General features: G+C 37.9%; 2 protein-coding genes across 10 annotated transcripts; one reads left to right on the top strand and one right to left on the bottom strand.

Moving 5' to 3' along the window:
- Positions 1–2,489: 2,489 nt before the first annotated feature.
- ZNF830 (zinc finger protein 830) lies at positions 2,490–3,687 on the bottom strand. Its single transcript, XM_036339905.1, has one exon. The coding sequence runs from the start codon at positions 3,641–3,643 to the stop codon at positions 2,522–2,524; it is 1,122 nt and encodes a 373-aa protein (XP_036195798.1). The 5' UTR covers positions 3,644–3,687; the 3' UTR covers positions 2,490–2,521.
- Positions 3,687–27,968, top strand: CCT6B (chaperonin containing TCP1 subunit 6B). Of its 9 annotated transcripts, none has more exons than XM_036339900.1 (14): positions 3,687–3,959; positions 5,954–6,017; positions 6,926–7,060; positions 11,791–11,964; positions 13,895–13,998; positions 18,666–18,776; positions 18,930–19,089; positions 21,234–21,316; positions 21,881–21,977; positions 22,247–22,394; positions 24,191–24,324; positions 25,620–25,722; positions 27,185–27,257; positions 27,775–27,968. In XM_036339900.1, the coding sequence occupies exons 1-14, from the start codon at positions 3,823–3,825 to the stop codon at positions 27,845–27,847; spliced, it is 1,596 nt and encodes a 531-aa protein (XP_036195793.1). In that variant the 5' UTR covers positions 3,687–3,822; the 3' UTR covers positions 27,848–27,968. The 9 variants fall into 9 exon arrangements, 8 of the variants coding, with proteins under 8 accessions (XP_036195793.1, XP_036195794.1, XP_036195795.1 ...); XM_036339897.1 differs by having other exon boundaries at positions 3,754–4,231; XM_036339901.1 differs by lacking the exon at positions 6,926–7,060.

The following is a 27,968-nucleotide window of genomic DNA, read 5'->3' as shown; positions in this document are numbered from 1 at the left end:
GGGGGGTATATATATAGTATACACACACACACACACACACACACACACACACACACACACACACAGTTTATATATATAAGCGATTGTTTAAAAAAGAGCACTCAATTGTTAACTTAGAGAAAGTTCCAACTCTTTACAGCATGGCAGTTGAGGGCCTCCACAATGGTTTATAATCTACCTTTTCAATAACTCCCATTGTCAGGAATGAACACTACTGTAGTTAAATTGTTCTGCCAACTACCTCTGATTTAATTTTAATATTTAATTTTCCCACCTAAATACCAGTTTTTGTTTTTTTGTTAACCCTCACTCGAGGATATCTTTCTATTGATTTTTAGAGAGAGTGGAAGGGAGGGGGAAGAGAAAGAGAAACACTGATGTGAGAGACACACATCGATTGGTTGCTTCCTGCATGTGCTCCCAACTGGGGCCAGGGATCAAACCTGCAACCCAGGTACATGCCCTTGACTGGGAATTGAACTGAAACCCTTCTGTACATGGGCCCATGCTCTAACCACTGAAGACACTGGCCAGTGCTCCACCTGTATACCTTTCTCTTTAAATCTCCACTGTCCTTTATGGTAGCCATTAGTCACATAGGGCTAGTGTGTACTTGAAATGTGGCCAGTCTAAACAGATGTGTTAGATACATCCAAATTTCATAAATGTAGAACCCCCAAATTGTAAAATATTTCACTAGTATTTAAATATTGGTTACATGTTGAAACATTAGTTTTTTGGATATACTTGGATTAAATTTATTGAAAATAATTTTGCATTTCTTTTTTTCATGCAATTACTAGAAAAGTTAAAAAAATATATGTGCTTTGCATTGTATTTTTAAATGGACAGTGCTCTACATCATTAGCCTTGCTTCTTAAGCCAACATAGAACTGGACCAACCATTCATGTCCATCTTTGTACCTTCTCTGTGCTCGCTTCGGCAGCACATATACTAAAAAAAAAAATTGGAACCATCTTTGTACCTTCTCATCTTTTGAAATAATAAACAATGAATTATAGAAAACTCTAAGTGGTTTCTTTCATACAGTTGAGGCAGGCATGCCCATTCTATGTTATCAAACTGAATTTGCTATCACCAATCAGCTGACAGCTCAAGAAAGCAAAGACTTTCTACCAAAAACAGTAAGATAATGAATATTCTCAGTAAGTGTCAGATAACTTCTTTAAGGCATATACACTAAAAAACTCCGCCAAACCCTTCAATTCTATCTTTATCTCTCCTAGGGTTTTTTCCCCCCCCATTTCTAGTCACTGAAATGTTAGCTCTTCCTGTGAAATTCTTTCACATCTATTCCTTTTCTCTCAATCCATATTTAATCAAAGTCTACTATACTTTAAAAATCTAGTTTAGAAGTAGTTTACCAGCTTCCTTTTCCCCTATCTATCCTCATTCCATTCTCCACAGAACATATATTCCCTATTATATACGATATTATAGTGTATACTGCAACTTGAGTCATCTTCCATACGTTTTTAGCAGATATAATTTTTTGCTCAAAAACTTCCACTTCTCCCACATTACCTACAGGAAGAATTCTTTCATATAGCATTCAAAGCTTTTTAAAACCTTATCTCTGTTCCTTTCCTCCATAATACCTAGTCTTTAAGGAAATTAGGCTGAGTTTATGTAAAGCATTTAGAATCCTGTCTCACTTCTATTGTAAGAACTATATAAACCTTGGTTATTATTATTATTACTACTCATTTTTGATGGGGTTCAATTCCAGTCAAGGGCACATGCCTGGGTTGCAGGCTCTATCACCAGTGGGGGGCGGGGCGTGCAGGAGTCAGCCAATCAATGATTCTCATCATTGATGTTTCTCTCTCCTTTCCTCTCTGAAATAAAAAACATTAGGAAAAAAAAAAAGCTGCTTAAGTGATCTTCATGTGCACCTACATCCAAGAATCTCTGGTTTACTCGAGAGAAACCAATGGGTTTCTCCTTTGGGTTAAGGAGGCTGGTCATGTTTGGCATATATTTTTCACCATGTTCTCCTACAGCACGTGTTTGAAACAGAATACAGAGAATTGATTAGCTGTGAATGACTTATGAATCTATGAGTAGTGTTCTTAAAAACGCAAAGCTCTCCCACCCTCTTGAGTTTGACCTAGGGGGGGTCCCAATACACTTGGTATTCATCAAAAAGCTTGTCTGTTGGTCCTCCTCCTATTAATTTGTAAACTTCAAAAACAGAATTAAGTAAATATATATTTAACTATGTACAATATTTACAGCTTACAGATTTTCCAACCCCAAAGTATACATTTAAATCCGTATATATGTGAAAAAGTTGGCATTTTAACATATAACACTGAAAAAATTTCAAAACTTTACCTCAAAAATATTTTACACCAATTTTCCACAGTGCTATTTTCACAGGCTCATATTGTACTGCAACAGCCTCGTCAGGTTATCAAACCTCCAGGAATGGAGTAATCAGTATATGGAGAGACAGCACTTTTTTATGCGTATTAGAAATACTGGGTCCTGGAAATCCTACAACAAAGCCCCCTTCACCCTCCAATCCTGAGACAACAAATCCTGCAGTTCTCCCTCATCGTCGCTGTCAACATTCTCCTCTTCCTTTTTCTGCAGCTCTCTCATCGTCAGGACCTCTTTAAGCTGATGTTTCATTTCATCCTGGCGATTCCGCAGCTTTTCCACCCGACGGTAACACTCTATCTGCTCATCGATCTCCCCAATCTGCCGGTCCAACCGCCCCTCCTCATCCTCTTCAGCAACGATGGCTTCGGAAATAGTGTTGACCTGTCTCATGGCCTTTTGAAATTCGTCCCACTCTTTGTCCATCTGATCCTTCGGGGCGTCAACCTTTCGCACCCTCGCATCTATCTCAGGGTCGTCAAAAAAGCCTTCCGGCAATGCTTCCGCAGTGTTTTCTCTCCTTTCCACGATTTTCTCATGTATTTCTGCTTTCTCAATGGACCCCGAGTGAGGAATTACAGGGGCCTTGGGAGGATTTGCAGTCGAGAAGTCTCTAGGCAGCCCGCTGCTTGCTGCCTCCCGCGAGGAGGAAAGTGGGTGTTCCCTGCCCTGTGTGTCGGGCGGCTGCTTGCTGGCGTCCCCCTCTGGCCTTTCTCCTCCCTTCTCCTTCTCTTCCTCCTCCTCCTCTTCCTCATCTTCATAATCAGGGAGTAAACCGAGTGCCGAAGCCTTACCGGGGGTCGCTCTAATGGACTCCTTTCCTGCTTTGTCAACGTGGGCGTGCACAGCGGACGTGGAGGGCTGCACCGGAGGCACCTGGGGGGCCTTCGGCCTTTTGGCGTCCTGGCCGTCGGAGTCCGGCGCCTTCCTCTTGGCGGACGGAGGCACTGCGCCGGCGGCCGGCCCCTGCGTGGCCTCCTTGGCGCCTTTCAGCTCGGCCACTCTCTCCCGGTGCTGCTTCCCCAGGACGTGCGTCTGCCACAGGAGCTCGCTCTTAACCGGGGCGTTACACAGGGCACAACTCAGCTGCCCCAGACGGTTGTACTTCGCAAATGGAGACTCTATGCGTTTCCTGTTGGTGCTCTGACGCTGTTTCTCCTTCATCAACCGCCGCAGTTCATCCTGACTCACCACTCGCTTTCCGGCCGAAGGCCGAGCCGAAGCGGGGGACGCCATCTTTGCGACCTGACCCACGGCGAGCCTGGCTTCCGCCTCGGCGATGCGTGATGACGTCACTTCCGTCCCGGGCGAGGATTGGCTGGAGCTCCTGAGCGTGGCCCGAGGCGCTGAGTTTTACCTCAGAATCGCGGCTCCGGCTGTTTGGGGCGGTCAGGTGGTGCTTCCACCGTCCTGCTATGGCTGCCATCAAGACCTTAAACGCCAAGGCTGAGGTGGCGCGGGCCCAGGCGGCCTTGGCGGTCAATATATGCGCAGCCCGAGGGCTGCAGGATGTGCTGCGGACCAACCTGGGTCCGAAGGGCACCATGAAAATGTGAGGCGGCGGTTGGAGCGGCGGTTAGAGCGGCGGTTAGGGCGCCGGGGGTGTGTCGGGTGTCCGGGCGCGCTGTCGGCCGACGTTCCGCGAAGCGATCGGCGCCATGTGGACACACTTGTGGGCCTGGCTTCCCTCCTCCTCATTCCTGCCCTGAGGTCGTCTCTGGCCCCGTGCGGGAGGAGAGGAAAAGCCTCCCCAGCAAAAGGCCCCACGAGGGAAGCTGTGACTCGCTGTCGCGCCCCTTCCCGCCCCACCAACTTTCCGTTAAGGTTCATATGCAGTTTGAAAGTTCAGTTTTTCAATGAAACCTAAGCCATCTGACGCCCCTGCTCCTTCAGGCTGTGCGCCTGTGGGCCCCTCGTTTTGGTGATGGTCGGCAGGTGTGGGGAGGGCACGGGCTTTGGAGCCTGACAGGTGTGGGTTCAAATCCCAGTTTCCATCTGCGAGTCCTTTGGCAAGTTACTCGGATGCTCTGTGCCTAGGGTTCTTCATATCTGTTCATCCATTAAGCATGTATTTAGCACCATTATTTAGGACAGAGTGAAGGAAAGACGAGTGAGGGCAAAAAGATGTAAGGAGAGATACAGCCTCAGGAATGAGCAAATTAACAGAAAAAGGTGTAAGAGGAGAGATACAGCCTCAGGAATGAGCAAAATACATTAACAGTAAAAGAGGGTGCTTATTATGGGATGCTGAGAACACAGAGATGACCAAGATAAAGTTTTAGTTTTTAAGGGGACTGACTGGTTAGGAACGAATGTGATGTATATTCTATATAATATATATGTTTAAAAATATGTGTTAGGTATTGTATTTTTAATCATATAATATATAACACCAAGGAAAGGGACTGATTATTGATGGGATAATGGGGAAGGAAAAGATTCAAATAACGGATTATTTTTTTTTATCAGAGTCTTGAAAGATGAGTTAGAATTCACCAGCTGGAGAAGTGACAATGGTCTTTTAGATAGAGCAACTTCAGGAACAAGAAAATCAGTTGGCATAAATCCAAGAGAAACAAAAACAAACGTGATGTATTAAGGGAACCATAAGATTTGCCCACAAGATTTCATTTTGTAGATGAAACATTTTAAATAGATACAACCAGATGGGAAAGGGTCAACTACGTCATTGCTGAGTAGTAAGGATTTTACCTTGAAAATGATGAACAAGAAAATCATTGAAGGATATATATATATATATATATATATATATATATATATATATATATAGTGATTTAAGAGAAGGGAGGGAAAGAGAAAGAAACAGTGATGAGAGAGAATCATCGATTGGCTGCCTCCTGCACGCCCCACACTGGGGATAGAGCCCACAACCTGGACATGTGTCCTGACTGGGATTTGAACCAATGACCTACTGGTGCATAGGTCCATGCTCAACCACTGAGCCAGACCAGCTGGGCTGAGGATTTTTGATCAGTGAGCTGACTGAGTCATCCTGCTTTATAGAAAGATAAATGGAGGGTAGATTCAAATTCAGATGTATGTGGGTACTAAATAGTCCACACTGCAGTGATGATGACTGGAAATGGAGAGGAGGGAGTAGTTGGAAGAGGCTTTTAGTTGTAGAATGACAGAATTTGATACTCTAATAAATGTGAGGGATGAGGGAAGAAACTACACTGAGTGAATGAAAGGTAACATTTCACCAAATAAACCTGCAGGAAATTCACAAATGTGTGGCTTGTAGACTTCCAAGTACTCTTCTGGACCAAACCACTGTCATAACTCACCAACTGCACTTAATCCTTAAACTTGTAAATTGTCCATTTGGAGTGAAATCGCCATAGCAGTCCATCTGGGGAAAAGTGATTCTGTGGGCTGCAAATGGGGTGCTTACTGTGGTATCTCTCCGGATGATGGAAGTTTTCCAAGCCCAGTTCCCTATATTAGTGAGAGTGGAGTGGCAAGCGCTATGTCTTGCTTGACTCTTGCCATACGAAGTTAATAACATCACTGTTTTCTGAACAGGCTTGTTTCTGGTGCAGGTGATATCAAACTCACCAAAGATGGCAATGTGCTGCTTCATGAGATGGTGAGCTGGTGCTGCTGACTTTAATAAACCTTAATAAGCCTTAACTGAGAGCATAATACAGTTTGTATATCTTTAAACCAAGGCTTTCAGCTAAATATTGCAATCATGAAGTACACTTGTTGGATTAAACCTCAATAAAAAATGGGGTTTTTTTTTGGCTGTTTTCAAATCTTAGTATAGTTTTAGTAATAGCTTAGGGATGCTTCCAAATTAGTTGAATCTTTTAAAGGCATCACATTATGTTCTTTGTAATCATGGAAAAGAGAAAAGTCCTTTGCAATTTTAGTAAATATATTCATCTTTGAGATTTAAGGATTTAATCTAATTTAGGAAATGTCATTGCATTCTGAAGCAAAGACTCTTATAAAATGTTCAAATCTCATTAGTTCTCAACTTTTAACTCTCGGTCTTGACATTTATTAATAATTGATAATACAAAACTTATGAACTTGTAGAATGATGTTTATTTCATTTCTTTAAAAAATCTTTATTGTTTAAAGTATTACAGATGTCTCCCTTTCTTCCCCCATTGACCACTGCCCCCCTTCCTACTCCCTTCCCCTCTCCAGGCCTTCACCCTTATTTCATTTCTTTCTTTTTTTAAAAAATATATTTTATTGATTTTTCACAGAGAGGAAGGGAGAGGGATAGAGAGTTAGAAGCATCGATCAGCTGCCTCCTGCACGCCTCCTACTGGGGAAGTGCCTGCAACCAAGGTACATGCCCTTGACTGGAATTGAACCTGAGACCTTTCAGTCCGCAGGCCAACATTCTCTCTACTGAGCCAAACCAGCTAGGGCTCATTTCTTGATTTTACTATTGACCCTTAGGTTATCTTATTTTTGGTAGACTATTTCTTTATTTCTTTATTCTCTCTCTTTTTTAAATCTGTTGCTTGCTTTTTCCAGCAAATTCAACACCCAACAGCTTCCTTGATAGCGAAAGTAGCAACAGCCCAGGATGACATTACAGGAGATGGTACTACTTCGAATGTTCTAATTATTGGGGAGTTACTAAAACAAGCTGATCGTTACATTTCTGAGGTATTATAATTTCGTAGAATTCACAATCATGTAGTACTATATTTTGAATGGAAACTTGGGTTTGTTTTTACACTAGTAAACTGGTTTAATTTTATTTAATTTTTAAAATTGATTTCAGAGAGAGGGATGGAAACATCAATGATGAGAATCATTGTTGGCTGCCTCCTGGACGCCCCCTAGTGGGGAATCGAGCCCACAACCCGGGCATGTGCCCTGACCAGAATCAAACCATGAACTCCTGATTCATGGGTTGATGCTCAACCAGTAAACCACAATAGCTGGGCAAATTTTAGAGGGCAAAGGTTAATGTTTATGAAGATATTTTTGGACAATTATAAATGAAAAGAATAATGAACCCCCCCCAAAACAATGCCTTTTATTGGAATTATATACCTCTTTTTAGAATGGAAAATTTAAGAGATTTTAAAAGGCAAAAAATTAGCCATGTACCCATGACTAATGCCTAAGAAAAAAACACATCACTGATAAAGTTGAAACCAAATTGGTTTAAAAAAAAACTGGAGAAAACTTACTATTTTTAAAATTAAATTTATTGAGGTGACATTGGTTAATATATTACATGTTTCAAGTGTACAATTTTATAATACATCACCTGTGTATTGCATTGTGTACTCACCACCCAAAGTCTAGTCTCCTTCGGTGACCATGTATTTGGCACCCCTTTACCCTCTTCATCCTCTCCCCACCCTTTCTCCTCTGGTAACCACCATACTGTTGTCTGTGTCTATGAGTTTGTTTTGTTTTGTTTGTTGACTTCTGTTTTATATCATACATAGGAGTGAAATCATATGGTTCTTCTCCTTTTCTGTCTGACTTATTTATCACGATACTCTCAAGATCCATCCATGTTGTTGCAAATGGCAGTATTTTATCCTTTCTTATGGCTTAGTAGTATCCCATTATATATATGTACCACATCATCTTTATCCAGTTATCTATTGAAGGACATTTAAGTCATTTTCATTTCGTGGCTACTGTGAATAATGCTGCAATGAACATAGGGATACATATATCTTTATGAATAAATGTTTTCAAATTTTTTTGGTAGATACCCAGTAGAGGGATTGCTGGGTCATATGATAGATCTATTCTCTTTTTTTTTTTTTGAGGAGCCTCCATATTGCTTTCCGTAGTGGCCATAGCAGTTTACATTCTCACCAGCAATGAATGAGGATTCCCCTTTCTCCGCATCTTCTCCAGCATTTGTTATTTTGTGTCTTCTTGAAAATAACCATTCTAATAGGTAGTTTCTCATTGTGATTTTGACTTGTATTTCCCTTATAGCTAGCGAAGTTTGCGTATATTTTCATATATCTGTTGGCCATTTGTATGTCTTCTTGGAAAAAGTGTCTGTGCAGGTCCTCTGCCCATTTTTAATAGGATTGTTTTGTTGTTGAGTTGCATGAGTTTCTCATATATTTTGGGTATTAGCCCTTTATTGAAGTATTGTTTGCTAATACCTCTCCCATTTGGTTGGTTGCTTTTTTGGTTGGTTGGTTTGTTAATGGTTTCTTTTCCTGTGCAGAAGCTTTTTAGTTTGATGTAGTTCCATTTATTTATTTTTGCTTTTACTTCCTTTGCTTTTGGGTCAGGTTCATAGCAGCCAGTTTGAGACCAAGGTCTGTAAATTTAGGTACTTATGTTTTCTTCTATGTTTTTAATGTTTCAGATCTTATATTTAAGTGTTTAATCCATGTTGGGTTAATTTTGGGGTATGGTGTCAAATAGCAGTCTCATTTTATTCTTTTGCATGTGGCTTTCCAGTTTTTCCAACACTATTTATTGGAGAGGCTTTACTTTTCGAGAAAAATTTTGAAGGCTTCCACATTGTGAATTTACCTACTTTTCCAGTTTTCTTTCCCTTTATAAACTATCTACTCTAGTCAGACTCCTCCATTCACTAGCCTCTGAAATCATTACAGACATTTCTACCTCTGTGCCTTTATTCAATCTGTATTCTTTACTTGGTATTACTTACCTGTCTTCTCTAAGTATTTGAATTTTCCTCTCTTTCAAGGACAGTTTCAGCAAAAAAGCCTAATCTGGTCAAAATGCTAAAATTATTACTTTTTTGTGTGTGTTCCATTTAGTATTGGGAATTGTCCACTAATTCAGTACCTGCAACTTATTTCATAATGCTTTTGGCTGCTAGCAGTAGAAACTGGACTAAAAGTCACTTAAACAAAGAAATGATCTCCTATAACAGAACACAGAGAGATAAGGCAGGCTTCTCGGGCCAGTTGATTAAAAAATTCAGTCAGTTATCAAGTAAGTTCTTTCTGTCTCTTAGCCCTTCTACTTATAATGCTGTTTCATCATAAGGCTTATTTTCATCCTGACTGTAAGACTGTCAGAGGAAATCAAGCCTACCTCCTTCCCTTAGCAACACTCAGCAAGACAGAGCAGAGAATACCATTCACCCAACTATGGAATGTAAGTCCTTCCTTTAAGTCAGTGGTTCTCAACCTGTGGGTCGCGACCCCTTTGGGGGTCCAATGACCCTTTCACAGGGGTCGCCTAAGACCATCCTGCATATCAGATATTTACATTATGATTCATAACAGTAGCAACATTACAGTTATGAAGTAGCAACGAAAATAATTTTATGGTTGGGTCACAACATGAGGAACTGTATTTAAAGGGCCAGAAGGTTGAGAACCACTGCTTTAAGTGATTGGGCCAACTTTGGTGTTTTTTTTTTTGTTTTTTTTGGGGGGAGTTATCTTTATTGACCAACTTTAGTTTTATGTCATCCCAACCAATAACAGTTTTTAGGGAATTGACTTAATCTAACCAGGGCCCAACCCTTGAACTAGGGATAGGGTCAGCTTCCCCTGAAGCACTGGAGGACGAGGGATACCTAAACAAAATGAAGGTTGGGTTAGAAAAAATGAAGTTCGGAAAGGGGGAGATGCTGGCAGACGTTAACATAGTTATGAAACTGTGTGGCAGCACAGGGAGGGATGTCCTAAACTAGCCGGGGGTAGTGGGGTAGCACTCTGGAGAAAACAAGGCCTGGGCTAAATCTTTAGCATGAGAAAGAGTGAGCCAGATGAAAGAGTCAGGAGTTAGGGGAGTGGCATTCCAGGCAGAAGGAGAAACATGAGGAAGGCACAAGAGAAGAGAAGCAACACAATATGGGTGTAGAGCTACAAGAAGTTTAGTGCTGGTGGAGTTTAAAGTGATGTGGACAGTAGTGAATCGGCTGGAGAAGTAGGTGGGAGCCAGATCATGGAGAGCATATGGCATACTAACCAAGAAGAATACTATTCATATTAACATACTAATGAGTGATATAGTCAGATTTGCATTTTAAATATTTGGGGGACAGTTTTAAGGGAGTCAAAAGACGAGGTTTTTAGAGTAGTCCGGGTGAGGAATTGTGAAGTTCGTCCTAGACAGGAAAAATGTTTTGAAAATCATTATTAACAGCTTCTGGAGTCAGGCCTGCTAAGGCAAATTACATTATTTTTTTAAGCCTCAATTTTCTCATCTGTGAAACAGGAATAATAACAACTCCCAATTCATAGTGTCCAGAGGACTAAATTAAATAATATATGTAAACCTCTTTAGAATAGTGTCTGGCTCAAATGCTCCATAAATGGCAACTTTTAGAAATTGTTATAGGACTGATGTAAAGGAATAGAGGAAGGGGATAAATTAGATCTAGTCCCAGCTTCAGTAAGTTTGTGTATTACTTTAAAAAAAAAAATACTGTTTTTAAAAAGTATTTTGATATAATGTCAGCTCTGTAGAAAAGTTGCAAGAATATTTCAAAGAATGATACTTATCTTTCTCAGATAAAAAAAATTAAATGTATATATGTGTCTTTATATATGTAATAAGGTACATATTTTTTTGAATGCTATAAGAATAAGTTACAGATAAGACCATCTAAATATTTCTTAAAACAAGGGAATTCTCTTATATAATCCAGTATAGTGATCAAAACCAGGAAATTAATATTAACACTGACAAATTGATACAGATTTTATTCAAATTTCATCACTTATCCCAATAATGTCCTTTATAGCAGAAGAAAATCTAGGTTCATGCATTACATTCAGCTGTCATGTCTCTTTAGTTTCCTTTAAGCTGGAACAGTTCCTGAGCCGTCATTTGTGCTTCATGATAGTATTATTTTTAGAGTACAGGCCATTTATTTTGTAGAAAGTCCCTCAATTTGGATTTGAGTGTTTCCTCAGATTAGACTCAGGTTATAAACTTTTGGCAGGAATGCCGTAGAAGTGCTGTAGTGTTCTTAATGCATCACATCATGAGGCACATGATGTCTATTTGTCCCATGACTGTGGTGTTAACTGAACATTAAATGAGGGTCGTGTCTGTCTGCCACTTTTCTCTAAGCCAGTGCGGATTCTTTTTCTCTGCATTAAAAGGACTTCTTTTGTGATATATTAAGGACTTCTTCCATTGATATATTAAGACCATATGATGTCAATGTGTCCTAATTTTCAGAAATAAAAAGGACTTTTGTAGTTTTTTTATACTAAGAATCTTTCTGTAAGTTTGAGATTGTTTTAAATGTGAAGCACTGAAAAACTACTTTTATAAATTATATCCATACACTTATATTTAGTGGCATTGATGTACTATTACTTTTTGCAGACATACCTATTAATAGGAAAGGATGGTTACTTTTACTTTGGATGAGTTACTTTATAATTTATAGTTTTATGTTGTTTTAATAGGGCTTGCACCCTAGAATAATAGCTGAAGGGTTTGAAGCTGCAAAGAAAAAAGCACTTGATGTTTTGGAAGAAATTAAAATTAAAAAAGAGATGAAAAGAGATATCCTTTTAGAGGTGGCTAGAACATCCCTACAAACTAAAGTTCATGCTGAACTGGCTGAAGTGTTAATAGAGGTATGTGATTAATTTTTACATTCAGAAAGAGTATAGCCTGACACATGGTGATATTTTTCTTTTTCCTATAAGATATTCAACTATTGCATGTGGTTTTTTGAATGTAAAATAAATTATGGAAGACAAACATTATAGACTTGCTTACTAGATTTGACTGGTCAGAACAGTATGTATAATTTTTTTTCAACAGTATCACATTAAGCCTTCTTTTAAGTTAATTTGAAAGTTGGGGGGTCCTTGGCTGCCTCTGGCTCATCCCCTGTGGAAGCCAGTGGAGTGAAGTACTGGTCTCATACCTAGAGGTCCATATTAACTACATGAGGTTATACCTGGAGAGGCTGTTTTGGCAGTGTGCTTTGTAGTTAAGGTTGCAACTTTAATGAAGCACGATTGATTTGCTAATACTTCTGGGAACTGCATATTTTGTTTTGATCACTTCTAAAGGTAGAATGTATGTAATATAAGGACAAGATTAGGTATTTTGGGAAGCCTTTTATCAAGGGGCTATAGTTTGGTAATATCATTGCTCCTTAGCTTTGCAGTTTCTGAAATTTGAATATATTAATGTATTAGGAATGATGATTTCATAACCAAATTCACAAGACATTGACATATAAGTCAGAATGCTGTCATACTAAGTTACTTTGAGGAATATAAATCCCAAATGGACTGGAATAGTTGTTATTTCTGGTAAATTCTCCTTACCAACAGGAAAACCTATTTGGGATATCAGACTACAATCAGACAATTTCTTACTGAGCAGAGTCTAAATAAAGACTCTGCTGTATTTTTTGCTGTTGGAATACATATAGCAAGTTGCTCAGAATCTTCATGCTCTCTGGTTAGGGCCCCCCATTTCCTTTTGGAGTTATACAAACACTGATACTCTCACTATCCAATATTTTTTTTGTCATATCCTATTAGGCTCCAAAACCAAATATTATGCTGCATCAAGTAATCTTTCTAAGAAATTGTGTTGTTTTTTTTTTTTGGCGTTATTTACATTTTAGGATGGTTATACTGTAGCACTTTATTTCTGTGGTCATTTTATGTTACTCTCTGAGCTAAACAATGGGGTGTATTGGGCTATGTTTCTCAAATTGCATATACCTGGCGATATTTAACAGAATAAATGAAACACATCTTTTTGAAGTGTCAATTTTACTTTATGACTTTTGGGGAAAAGTATTATTTCACATTAAAACAAACATGTATGTATAATGTCAATACATGGAAAGTGTTCATGATAAAACACAAGACTTAAAAATTTCCTGTCGGTAATAGCTAGCAGATTTGAGCTCTACCCTTATGTTAGACTCCCTTCTTTATCATTAAGGCGCCCTTTGGTGGAAAAGTCTGAGCAGTGTCGGTATAGTAGAAGGAGCATGGCTTGGCAGTTCCAGAGACCTGAATTCTAGTCCTGGCTGGCTTCTACTTGTTTTAAGATCTTTAAGATCATAACTTATTTTTTAAAAATATGTTTTTATTGATTTTAGAGAGAGAGGAAGGGAGAGGGATAGAGAGAAAGAAACATCGATGGGAGAGAAACATCGAGATCGGCTGCCTCCTGCATGCCCCATACTGGGGATTGAGGCTGCAACTGGGGCATGTGCCTTGACCCCGAACCGAACCTCTTGATTCTTGGGCTGATGCTCAACCACTGAGCCATGCCAGCCGGGCAAGAGCATAACTTCTTAAAGTCTTGTCTTAGTTTCCTTATCTGTAAAATAAAGGGTTTGGACTTGATGATCTCTGAAATCCCTGTAGGCTGTAATTATTAATGTCTATTACCAAGCGGCCCTTTTTGGCCTTGCCCCGTGTTTTGGGGCCTGAAGCTCTTTGCCTGCTTAGTCTGGTGATAGATTACCTGGGCCAGTGGTGTTCTCTAGTAGTCCAAATAGCTTACTGTTCTCATTCATTTCTCTTTCAGGCCGTGGTGGATTCTGTGTTGGCTATTACAAGACCGGGTTATCCTATTGATCTCTTCATGGTAGAAATCATGGAGATGAAGCACAAATCAGAAACAGATACAAAGTAAATTACATAAACTTTGGCAATACATAGATTCTAGAATATTTGGTTATCTTCAGATACTCTTTCGTTAGTTTCATTGTTTATTCATTCGACATATATTAATTGGATACTTACCAGAGCCAGTTTCTTTCTCCAAGAAGCTTACATTTCTAGTTGGAGATAGTAAACAAATAAGTGATATTAAATGCTGTGAAGAGGCTAGAGTAACTGTGTGTGTGAGAAAAAGTGTGATTTTAGAGCGACATGAAACTAAACTAGAGAATTAAGGAGGTCTCTGAATATCTGGAAGTAGAGTATTCTAGGCAGAGGGAATAATAGTTGAAAAGGCCCTGAGGCAGAAATGTGCTTGTGTGTTCCTTTGTGCCTAGAGCAGAATCAGAGGAAAAAGTTGTAGGAGATGATGAGGTAAGAGGGGCCATGCAATTGACATTGCTTGAGTATGTATATACTCAGAGTATATGGCATCTTATTGATTTGGGACTTAACTAATTTTAAATGTTCTATCATGGAAAATTCTGAACATATGTAAAAGTAGAATAGAATAGTGACATATCTGTTACTCATCTTTATCTATTTTCAGATGATGGCTAAAAAAACCCTTATAGACTCATTTTCTCTTTCCCCTGCCCTAAACTTGGATTATTCTGAAGCCAGTCCAGATATCATAATTCATCAGTAAATACTTTATTTTTAAAATATGTATGTATATCTTTACTTATTTATAGAAGTTCTGTTTGGTTGTTTTTTAAATTTGCCATGTCACTATTTATGGTTTCCTATTCCTTGCATATCTTCCCAAACTTACGTTTTATTTCTTTAAACATACAGGGGTGGACAAAAGTAGGTTTATAGTTGTAAAACAAGTAAATAATACAATATTAATAAATAATAATGCAAGAATAAACTGCTTTTGCATACTCACAACTTTAAACCTACTTTTGCCCCACACTGTATAGTCCATGTCTGATAATTACATTATTTAAAGTCTGGCTTGTCTATTTATGGTGTTTATTGTATTTTGCTGTTTCTCACACATCATACTTTATTTCTATATGTGCTACTCATTATGTTTGAAAAAAGTATTTGTAGAAATAATTTGAGACCTAGGATGAAGGTGCTTTTCTGCAGAGAATTTGAATTTGCTGCTGTAAGGAGCCCAGATACTAAATTACATCCACATCTGAGGCTTTTTGGGAATATCCAGTTGTGAATTCTAACTGCAAGTTCATGTGAGGGCTGCTTGCTTTTAGTTCATCCTTCTGGTTTATACCCTGAATATATAGCCTATTGAGGTTCCCACTTACTGTGAAGAGGGCCTTCTATTAGACCCTGTACCTTGGATGAACTTTGAACTTTTAATTCTGCCCCCTCTCATTGTGAGGTCATTGAAACCAAAGTTTAGATTTGCCTGAATTGTCAAATGACTTTGCAGTAGGAGATCCCACAATTCTCTACTTACCTCTTAGAGTTCTGGTTTTCCTTTCAGTTTTGAAAAGAAAATTATTTTGTGACTCTTTATTATCTTATAGCTTTCTAGCATTTAAAGGTTTTCTTGTTTTTAACCCAACATTGTTTTTGGTATTGGTGTTGGTCCAAATTAGTTTACTATTGTTGAGGGCAACAAGTTTTTGATTTATATTTCAGAGGGAGCTCTGTGGCTGTTATGTGGAGAATACACTGGAGTGGGGTGGGAGGTGTAAGGGCAAAAGTAGGAGACCTGTTAGGAATCTGTTGTGATAATAGGTGAGAAATGAAAATGGTTTAGATCAGGGTATACTTAGAAGGAGCAAGAGGATTTCTTTGTGATTTGACATAGAACGTGGCAGGAACAGAGGAGTCAGGATGTCTCTTGGGTTTTTGCATGAGCAGCTGGAAAAATGGAGGTGTCATGGAGAAGACTGGGAAGAGCAGGTTTGGGGAAATAAATCAGGAGTTCAGTGTGGGGAATGTTGTGTTTTTAGATGCCTATTAGTGGTTGAGTAGAAAGTTGGAGAAATGTTCTGGAGTGCACATAGTGGTCTGGACTGGAAATACATGTTTGGAAGTCATCAGTGTATGGATCACCTAAAGCTATAAGAGTTGATGAGATCATCTGGGAAGTAAATATGGATGAAGAAAAGCAGAAATTTAAGGATTGGGAACTTTGGGTACACTCCAATGTTTGGAATTGAGAAGATAAGGAGCATTCAGCAGAGGAAACTGAGAAGGGGTGGTCAGTGTGATAGGAGGAAAACCAAGAGAGGGTAGTGTCCCAGAAACTACTAGTAAGAGAAGAAAGTATTTCAAGAAGGAGAGAATAATAAGCTATGTCATATGCTGCTGAAATTTTGAGCAAATTGTTGTGAACTGAGAATTGACTATTAGATTTGGGAAAAATTTAGTTTTTTGGTAACTTTAATGAAAGTTCATTCAGTAAAGGGGTGGACATGAAAGTCAGATTGAAGTGGGCTCAAGAGAATGGTTTGGGAAGAAGTGAGGATGCAAATGTAGACAACTCAGAGGAGTTTATCCATAAAAGGGTGGAGAGAAATAGGGTAGTAGCTAGAAGAGAACATGGGAATGGGGCTTCAACCCAAAGATTCCTTTAAAAAAATATATTTTTATTGATTTCAGAGAGGAAGGGAGAGGGAGAGAGAGATAGAAACATCAGTGATGAGAGAGAATCATTGATCGGCTGCCTCCTGCACACTCCCTACTGGGGACCGAGCCCGGAAACCCGCAATGTGGGCATGTGCCCTGACCGGGAATTGAACTGTGACCTCCTGGTTCACAGGTCGATGCTTAACCACTGAGCCGCGCCAGCCGGGCCCAAAGAATCCTTTGTTTTAAAGATGGGAATTATGGCAAATTTGTATCCTGATGAGAATGCTCCTTTAGGCAGAAAGACTTAGTGTAGGGGAATAGGGGACAATGCAGGAGCAGAGAGGGGAAAGGAATACAGTACACAAGTGGAGGAGTTAACCTTAGAGAAGAGCATGGACAGTTCATTCGTAATCATAGGAGGTTCGGGTTCAAGTGCTGGTGGATTGGTAAGAGGTAGTGATGGGACAGTGTTTCTTTTTTCTTGAAGAAGCAAGGACATTTGCTGAGAGTGAGGTGGGGGGAACAGTAAAGGATGTTTGAAGAGTAAAGAATATTGAACATGTAGTTTGTTTCTTCCTAATTAAAATATCTTCACGTTAAGTTAGGACTTAGGCAGGGGTGGGCAAACTTTTTGACTCGAGGGCCACAATGGGTTCTTAAACTGGACCGGAGGGCCGAAACAAAAGCATGGATGGAGTGTTTGTGTGAACTAACGTAAATTCAAAGTAAACATCATTACATAAAAGGGTACGGTCTTTTTTTTTTCTCTTAGTTTTATTCACTTCAAACGGGCCGGATCTGGCCCGCGGGCCGTAGTTTGCCCACGGCTGACTTAGAGTAATCTAGTTAGACTAAAACTGAAAACTTCCTTATATTTAACTATTCAAAAAATTATATCTTTAATGTATAACAAATATTGGTTATCAAAGATTCAGTAGATGCCCTAACCGGTTTGGCTCAGTGGATAGAGTGTTGGCCTGTGGACTGAAGGGTCCCAGGTTCGATTCCGGTCAAGGGCATATACTTGGGTTGCGGGCACACCCCTAGTAGGGAGTGTGCAGGAGGCAGCTGATCGATGTTTCTCTCTCATCAATGTTTCTAACTCTATCCTTCTCCCTTCCTCTCTGTAAAAAATCAATAAAATATATTAAAAAAAAAGATTCAGTAGAAATGCCATTCCCTAATTGGGCATAAATGAATTTTAAAGAGTTACAAAGATATTTACTCTTGAAGGAACATTTAGAAAACAGGAAAAAAGACCCCTCAACATGATCTGTATTCCTAACCACTCAAGCATAAGCCTACTCTTTAATTTTCTTTCATTTTTTTTTCTTTTCAATGCCAAAGTGCTTATTTTTTTTAAAGAACAGTTACAATCATGTTTTATATGCAATTTGTCATTTTGTGTTTATCAGCCATCCCTATAAATATTTTTCCATGTTATTGCATAGTTTTTATGACTGAAATATCTGGGCCATTATTTGCTGAATAGTACTCTATTGTTGGACATTTAGATTAACAATTTTCAGTTCCATATAATTATTTTGAACAAGTAAATGTTCCTTAGAAGCTCATTGTGTGCCTACCTTTCGTTACTTGATCAGCTGTGTCATATGTTTGAGCCACATAATTTAGAGGATAATTCTGGGTTGATTTCATTGTGACTTAACAGTCACAGTGTGTAAAGTAGATTATCTTTTCCAATTTTACTAATTGTGTGTTAGGATTAAAGTTGGCGTAAGGAAACGGTGTATGCCCTGGCAGTTCTGTTACACCTTTAAGAGTATAATTCTAGCCCTAGCTGGTTTTGCTCAGTGGCTAGAGCGTTGGCCTGAGGACTGAAGGGTCCCAGGTTTGATTTCAGCCAAGGGCATGTACCTGGGTTGTGGGCTTGGTCCCGGTTGGGGGCTTACAGGAGGCAGCCGATCAATGATTCTCTCTCATCATTGATGTTTCTATCTCGCTCTCCCTCTCCCTTCCTCTCAGAAATAAATAAAAATATCTTTAAAAAAGTATTCTAATTTTATATCAAATTTTAGAGTGTATATTCAAAGAAGGTAAGAAACATTACATATTTTTAATAGGTTAATCAGAGGATTAGTTTTGGATCATGGTGCCCGTCACCCAGAAATGAAGAAGCGAGTAGAAGATGCATATATCCTTATTTGCAATGTATCACTAGAATATGAAAAAACGTATGTATGTCATTTACTCTTTATAACATTTGAAACTGTTTTTTCTAAAAGTGTTTTTTAATCTCTTTCTTTCCTCCCACTGTTTAGTGTCAACTCCTACCTTTTCCTCTTCTCCCCATTGCCTTTACTAGCTTGTTTTTATTAATTTTTTAGAGAGGTGAGCTCTGGTTTCTTTTATAAGACTGCTCAAGAAAAAGAGAAATTGGTAAAAGCTGAAAGAAAATTTATTGATGATAGAGTACAAAAAATAATAGACCTGAAAGAAAAAGTCTGTGCTCATTCCAACAAAGGATTTGTTGTTATTAATCAAAAGGTGAGAAAAAATGTTTAGATTTTAACTATTTGTAAATGTTCTTTAGTGTTTCTCAAAGTGTGGCTTGTGGACCTGAAGGAATCCCTAAGACCATTTCAGGGAGTTGGTGAGGACAAAACTATTTTCATAATATTAGTAACAATGCTTTTTATATTGTGTTGACATTTGCAATGATGATGCAAAACTGCTGATGCCTTAGCACTAATCAAAGCAGTAGCACCAAACTATACTGGTAGTCATCATACCCTTTATTGCCATACTACCACACACTGGCAGTTTAAGAAAAAGGGAGTTCATTTAAGAATGCCTTTATGAAGTAGTAAAGCTTATTAATTTTATTAAATGTTGATCCTTAAATAATTCTGTGTGACAAAATATGAAGTATGCACAAAACACTTTTGTGGCATATCAAAATATGGTTGTGTCGAAGGAAAGCTCTTGTGTAACTGAGAATCATGCAATGCCATTTTTACTTGAAAGGATGACTGACAGACTATATTTAGACATGGGTGCTTGGTAGTGTCTTCTAAAAAATGAATGCAGCAATCCTGCCACTTGAAGGAAAACAACTGACGGTATTTGTTTCCAATGATAACATTTGAGTCTTCAAACAAAAATTAGAATTTTGGAAAACCTGTATATGCCACTGTGAACTTGACAGCTTTCCTATATTTAAAAGGCTTTTCTGATAACATTTGTGATGATATTAGCAAAGGTGATATATTTGACATTGTATTACCATGAATATGTCAGCATTTGGAAGCTCTGCCTAACTTGTGAGCCAATATTTTCTAAATGCCTAATAATCAATTCAAAGTGCAAGATAGACAAATGGATTTTAATGTTGGAGAGTATGCAGAGTTCATTGATACGGTTCCATATTCCACATTGAAACTGACCACTTACTGAGTTTTGGTATAGTATCAAAGAAGAATGTCCATGTTTATCTGAAAAGGCTATTAAAATATTCCTCTCTTTTCTAATATATGTCTCTGTGAGGCCAGGTTTTCTTCTTATACTTCAGACAAAACAACATATTGCACCAAATTGAATGCAGAAGCAGATAGGAGAATCCAGCTGTCTTCTATTAAGACAGACATTAAAGCCCTGGCCAGTGTGGCTCAGTTGGTTGAGCATCGTCCCCTGCAAGGAAGTTTGCTGGTTAGATTCTTGGTCAGGACACATGCCTAGGCTACAGGCTCAATCCCCGGTAGGGGTGTGTACAGGAGGCAACTGATTGATGTCTCTCTCATATCCATGCTTCTCTCCCCTCCCCCCTCCCCTCCCCCTCTCCAAGAAAAAATCAATAGAAAAAACAAAAAACATATATAACAGACATTAAAAAGATTTATAAAAATCTAAAACAGTGTCTCACCCTCACTGTATTTTTTGTTTGTTTAGGAAACTAGAGTAAATTTTTATTAAAAAATGTTATTTATGTTAACATAAATGGTTTCTTATTATATTAAATGGATTAATAAACATTTAAAAAATTCCTCAATTTTAATGATATAAATATTACAGATACAGATTACATAAAAGTGCTTTGGGCTCTTAATAATTAAAAAATATGTATTTTTATTGATTTCAGAGAGGAAGGGAGAGAGATATAGAAATATCAGTGATGAGAGAGAATCAATGATCGAAACCCAGGCATGTGCCCTGACTGGGAATTGAACCGTTATCTCCTGGTTTATAGGTTGACAGTCAACCACTGAGCCATACCATTGGGGCTTAATAACATTTTTTCTTTTACTCTTTCATAAACTTTATTTATTTTGTAAATCTTTATTGTTGAAAATATTTCATATGTCCCTTTTTCCCCCCATTGACCTCTTCTAGCCTGCCCCTACCCCCACCCCAGGACTTTACCACCCTATTGTCTGTGTCCATGTATTATGCATATATGCAAACAAGTTCATTGGTTGATCTCTTCTCACCCACCCACCCTCCCCTGCCTTCCCTCTGAGTTTCAACAGTCTGTTCCATGCTTCCTTCTATGTCTCTGGATCTATTACTGTTCATCAGATTATTTTGTTAGGGGCTTAAGAATTTTTAAGAGTGTGAAGCAGTGATGAGATCAGAAAGTTTTAGGACCACTAGCTTAAAACATGCTTGTAACTTTTGTGCTAATTTGATTATAGGGAATTGATCCATTGTCCTTAGATGCGCTTGCAAAACATGATATAGTAGCTCTTCGTAGAGCAAAAAGAAGAAATATGGAAAGGTAAGCTTGCAGATAATTATGTGCCCTAAGTTTATTAACAGATTAATTTGAAATTATCCCATATCTTCCTTTTAGCTTATATGCAAACATTGTTGAGCAAAATAGTAGTGTACAAATTTCAGATTTTGTTTTTGATTTCAATAAATAATTTAATTGTCAAAAATCAAGATTAACCTACCTCAAAACTTTGTTGAAATATAAGAAAGGTTTTCATCTTTTTAAAAAAATTTTTTTATTGATTTCAGAGAGGAAGGGAGAGGGAGAGAGATAGAAACATCAATGAAGATGAGAGAATCATTGATCAGCTGCCCTGACCAAGAATCAAAACGTGACTTCCTGGCTCATAGGTCAACACTCAACTCAGACTGGCTGGGCAGTTTTCATCGTCTTAAAACAGATTTATTTTATTTATTTATTTATTTAATTTATTTCGTTAAAACAGATTTAGAAGCAATATAATACAGTGACAGTGAAGTCTTCCATGTTAGGTATATTTTCACCTTTAAGAAATTAGTCTTTATGTTTTCCATAACCAAAGCTATGTTGACATACATGTAATTTCAGACTCACTCTTGCTTGTGGTGGAATAGCTTTGAATTCTCTTGAAGACCTCAGTGTAGATTGCTTGGGACATGCTGGTCTTGTACACGAATATGCATTAGTGAGTATCTTTGGGGGCAGTGGTTAGAAAGTAAACAGTAAACTACCTCCTTTTTTAAATATTGAAACTTTTAATTCAGGTTTTACATTTTGAAGTCTGAATAATACACAGGATAGATTTTATAATTTATTTACCTAAATATTAAGAGTTTAAATATAACTTATCTGCTTTTAACATATATTTAGTTATGTTTGACAAGAAAAATTCACAAGAAGATTGACATAATGACATTACATATTAAAGTTATATTTTCTTGTATTATCCTTTAGGGTGAAGAAAAGTTCACTTTTGTTGAGGACTGTGTTAACCCTCGCTCTGTCACCTTGTTGGTTAAGGGACCAAATAAGCATACTCTCACACAAATCAAGGATGCTGTAAGGGATGGACTTCGTGCCATCAGAAATGCCATTGAAGATGGTAAGTTGTTTTTTGTGTGATGGATATGAAACTCTCATATTTTTAAAGTGGTAATAAATCTATCTGGTATGTATACTATCTTAAAATATATTAATGATAACTATTATTTCATTTTACTTTGGGCAATTTATAGTTTGGGTTGTGACGGTTTTTCCCTTTGGAATATTAATAGTATGTTGCCATTTTAATTATCTTCTATTTATGAAATGAAAAAGCACTTAATTTAATGCTGTATTATCATTTTTTAATTTTTAAAACCATAAGAAGCTTTTACTGCTTAGAACGCATTTCATTACCTCAGGTGCAGTGTAAAGTTTATCATTGTCTAACCACTATGCTAGACATCTGACACTAATACAAAATAACATTGAATCTAAACTGTAAGTGAAAAAAATAAAAAATAAAATAAAAAAGAAAGATTAGGGAAGAATATTAGCTATTATTATTTAACTAGAGGCCTGGTGCACGGATTCGTGCATTGGTGGCGTCCCTCAGCCTGGCCTGCACCCTCTTGCAATCTGGGACCTCTTGGGGATGTAGTAGTGCGCAAAGCGACAGGCGGCCAGGGAGGAGCCTGATCCTGGGCCGGGCACTGCGCTGTTCCTGCTCATCCGGCCCCGCTGTGCTTGCCACCACTGCTGCCACCATTCAGGAGTGCTGCTGTGGAGGCAGGAGAGGCTCATGCTGCCACAGCCATGCTTGCCAGCTGTGAACCCGGCGTCTGGTGCCTGTAGGTAAAACCAGCTACCTTTTGAAAGGAGTTAGGATAAATAATTCAATAAAAACACACGTTTAAAATAGAATAATAAGCACATGAAAAGATGCTCAACATCATTAGTCATTAAGGAAATAAAAATAAAAACTACAAAGAGATACCATTTCATGTTAGGATGGCTATGGTCAAAGAGCTGGACAATAATAAATGTTGGAACCCTCATATACAGTTGCTCATGGGGAACAGTTAGGCAGCTCCTCAAAAAGTTAAACATAGAGTTACTGTGTGAACCAGCAAAGCAACTCTTAGGTATATACACAAGAGAGTTGAAAACATATGTCCACCCAAAAAAACTTGTAACTGAATGTTCACAGCAGCATTTTCATAATAACCATATAGTGGAATCAATTCAAATATCCATTAGTTAATGAATGTATAAACAAAAATGGTATACCCATAAAATGGAGTGTTATTTAACCAGAAAAAAGAATAAATAGTGATATATGGTACAACATGACGACCTTGAAAACATTATGCTAAGTAAGAGTCTAGACACAAAAGGCTATGTATTATGTGATTCCACTTAAATGAAATATCCAGGAAAAGCAGACATACAGACAAAGAGTAAATTAGTGGTGGCCAGGGCCTGGGCAAAGGGGAAATAGAGACTGATTGTGAATGGATACAGGGTTGTTGTTTTTTGTTTTTTTTTAAAAAATGTTCTGGAATAAGATAGGGGTGATGGTTGCACATTCATGTGAATATTCTAAAAACTACTGAAAAGTATAACTTTAAAAAGCTGAATTTTATGGTATGTGAATTATATCTCAAAAATAGAATAAGAAATTTTATAAAAATAGGCCAGATTTATCTGATAAACAAAAAGATAGATATGAAATAATGGTAAAAAGATATCTGAGTAGTCACTGAGCTGTGCAACTTATTTTACTTCTGTATATATTTATGTATATTTTAGGTGTAGACAAGATAATAAAGCACACTTGAATAGCTAGTTGCCTTTTTCTCTGTTTTCTTTTTCTGTATGGCATGTCTTGTCAATCATTTTTTTCACCTCCAATAGGTTGTGTGGTTCCAGGAGCTGGTGCAGTTGAAGTGGCAATAGCTGAAGCTCTTATGAAGTACAAGCACAGTATAAAAGGAAGAGCTCGCCTTGGAGTCCAAGCTTTTGCTGATGCCTTACTCATTATTCCTAAGGTACAACTATCCTAATGGCCAAAGAACAACTGGTTAGACATAAGGCGTTTCATTATAATTTGCATATATTATCTAACAGCAGACATATTTATTTGCATTTACTCACACAGTTTTGTCTAAGATATTTTTATAGCTAAAGCAGGGAAACTTTTGGAATAACAGCTCAGAATCCTTATAGGAGTTTAATGAAATAGCCAAATTACCCCCTTGCTTTACTGATGTTCTCTGAGTTCCAAAAGTTGAAGTAATATGCTGCTTGATTAACTAATCATAATGAAAAAGTTTACAGTTTAAGATTTAATTAGATTTTAGAGTAGACCTTTATTTTGTTGATGGTGTCCAAAGTATTATCACTTTAAATTGTGCAAAGTGAGAACTTCAGGGTGTTTAGCACTCCCAAATATGACCTTGCATTCCATTTTCATTATAATTCCTTAGAAAAGGAGAGACACCAAATATTTTTTCATGTATCAGTAGGACAGAGAACTAAAATGCCTTTTCTTTTGTCTTAACCTGGTTATAAACTGCTTAGAAGCACAGAAAAACTTTCAAATATGCTGTTACCATGAATTACGACATTACTAACAATGCTAGCAAAGTCTCTTTGATAATTGCTTTAAAATTATTCATAATTTGTGGAATCTTTGTGAATCAGAAATCTAAGGTTTTTCTTTCCCCAAAGCAGCAAAGTCAATAAATAATGATCCTTTAGTTGATGCAAATTGGTAAACCTAGTATACATTGGTCATACCTTTTTACTCATCAACTGTTGGTTTGGGACCGCTTGCAGTAAACCTGGGCTGGACTGCAGGTGTCTCCATCCCTGTTGCCACAGGTCATGACTCTCCTCTTGTTGATGAGGAGCACAAAGATGCTGCAAATATGTAGGCTTCCTTTTGTACGTGCCCAGGAAAAACTGGAAGACATGTGGCTAGAGGAACTAGAGGAAACAAGAATACCATTCTACTTCCTTTCATGTCTTTTGTTTTTAAAATCTTTTGCAAAGAGAGAAATTAATTTATTGGGGTGGGGATGGGGGAACTCTAATACCCTACTCAGAATTTAGTGTGCTGTACATAGGGAAAATGTTTAAGTAAATATAAAAAATGCTAGATATATGAAATAATCATTTGATTTAGATTAAGAATGAAATTCCTCAAAAGGAGATGATTATTATATTGTGAATATATTTTCCCAAGACTAGAGAGCAGTGCCTTTTTAAAAAATATATGATAGCCACATATATATGTGAAGGTATTCCACACATACATTTATTGTTATCTTTATTTCTCAAGGTTCTTGCTCAGAATTCTGGTTATGACCCTCAGGAAACACTAGTAAAAGTTCAGGCTGAGCATTTAGAGTCAGAACAACCTGTTGGTATTGATTTGAATACAGGTAAGAAAATGAAGAAAAATTAGCTGCTTAATAAAGAAAGAGGTTATACTATAGTGACCCAGAACTTATAGTAAGGGGGTGGAGGTTTGGATGATTTTAATATTTAAATTTTGGGTGCCTTTTAGTTTACTTTTGAACTTTTTAAATTATTCATTCATTTAAGAAATAGTCATTGAGTGCTTGTTATTTGACTCTTGGGATTCATACAGAGCAAAACAGACAAAAGTCCTTGTTCTTGTGAGCTTATGTTGTAGTGGGCAAGGATAGACAGTAAAAAATAAACTTCATATATAAGTTATTTTTAGCATTTTTTAAGAGTAATAAATTCTATGAAAAAAATAAAATAACAGTATAGGATGATTGTGAATATTAGCACAGGAGGGTTGGGAGGGGGTTTCAATTTAAAGAGGATGGTCATCAACGAGAATATGTCTGTTGAGAAAAAAAAAGTGAGAAATGTAGCCGTGTGGGGCTCTGAGGAAGGAGTATCATAGGCAGAGGGACTGGCCAGTGGAAAAAATCATTGTCTGATATTTTAGAGGAGGAGGAAGGAGATTGGAGAGGTAGTAGAAAGTCATATAGGGGCATATAGGCCAGTCTAAGGACCCGGATTTTTACTGTAGTGGAATAGGGAGCAATTTAGAGCAGAGGTGTGACATGGCCTAATTATGTTTAAAAGGATCATTGGCTACTCTGTGCAGAGGAGTTAACTGAACTCCAACTAGAAGGTCGGTATTGCCATTGGAGAAGACTGTGGGCAGAGCAGGTTGTAGTGGGGTGGTGGTGACCAGTATTAAGTTTTTCAGAGTTAAGTGTGAAGTATCTGTAGACTTCCAAGTAAAATAGACAGTTGGATGTATGAGTCTGGAGCTCAAGAAAGAGGTCTGGGTTGGAGATGAAAGCTTGAGAATCATCGGAGTGTATATGGTTTAAGTAGAGACTGGATGAGATCATGTAAGTTAGTGTAGAGAGAAGAGAATAATCCAGGTATGAGCTTTTAGGTACTCCAACAGTAAGAGCTCAGGAAGAAGAGGAAGAAGCAGCAAAGCAGACAGAAAAGGAGCCACTAGTGCAAAAGAAAAAACAGGCAAGTTTGCCGTCCTAGAAGACAAGTGGAAGAAGAATAGTCAGGAGGGTATGATCAGGCGTGTTAAGTGCTGCTGATAGATGAGGCCTGAGAATTGAGCAGTGGATTTGACAACATGGAGGTCATTGGTTACTGTGACAATAGCAGTTTTGGTCGTATATTAAATATTGTTAGAATATACAACAAATGTTAATATATTAACACTAGAGGCCCGATGCATGGAATTCGTGCAAGGGGATTGGCCCCTGCCACCGTGGTGGCCGCCTCTGCCTCAGCCCCCGGAAGGTCATCGGGAAGGACATCTGGTCTAATTAGCATATTATGCTTTTATTATTATAGATTATAGTATTAAAATAGTTTGTTTTTACTTTGCAGGTGAGCCAATGGTAGCTGCAGATGCAGGAGTTTGGGATAATTATTGTGTGAAAAAACAACTCCTTCACTCTTGGTAAGTTTGTATTAATAAAATAAAGACTTTTGGGGACATAATTGATAATATTAAATTTTTTCTATTATGTTTGCCATCCTGCATTGGAAAAATGGCTAAGTGTATGAAAAGGCATGGTATTCAGTTATTAAGACTGGCTTCTGCCATTTTATGGTCCCTCTAACATTTTAGTTCTAGCAATGTAAGTTATAGGAAATGTTAATCTTTCTGTTTATTTGAGGGGAAAGGGAAAGAAATGACTTTACTGAAATAGTACCCATGCACAGTGGGAAAATCAAATAATGTGCTAAAAATGAGGTCAGTTTTGCTGGAAAATATAATCAGGCTTCCACTTTATTAGCAAAAGAATTGAATTTATAATACAAGGGTAATGTTTGTATTTATAATAGCTGTGTCTCAGAAAATCTCACACCAACATCATTGAAAAACAAAGTACCTTTAGTAATTGCAGATTGCTATGGAGAAAAGATAAGAGTGAGCTGGTAGGTTTTACTCACCCTGTCATCTTTTTCTTCAGCACAGTGATTGCTGCGAACATTCTCCTGGTTGATGAAATTATGCGAGCTGGTATGTCTTCTCTCAAAGGGTGATTGAGTTCAAAATCAACTCTTCTAGAAGCTGAGATTTAGCACATTTTACATCCAACTACCTTTATATAGCCTGAACCATTCTTAATTTTTACACAATAAATGCAGCTTATATTTGTTGGTT

This window comes from Myotis myotis, unplaced genomic scaffold, assembly GCF_014108235.1.
Source record: "Myotis myotis isolate mMyoMyo1 unplaced genomic scaffold, mMyoMyo1.p scaffold_m19_p_17, whole genome shotgun sequence".
NCBI lineage: Eukaryota > Metazoa > Chordata > Mammalia > Chiroptera > Vespertilionidae > Myotis > Myotis myotis.
The sequence above is the reverse complement of the archived record's forward strand: the minus strand, read 5'-3'. Positions and strand labels throughout refer to the sequence as shown.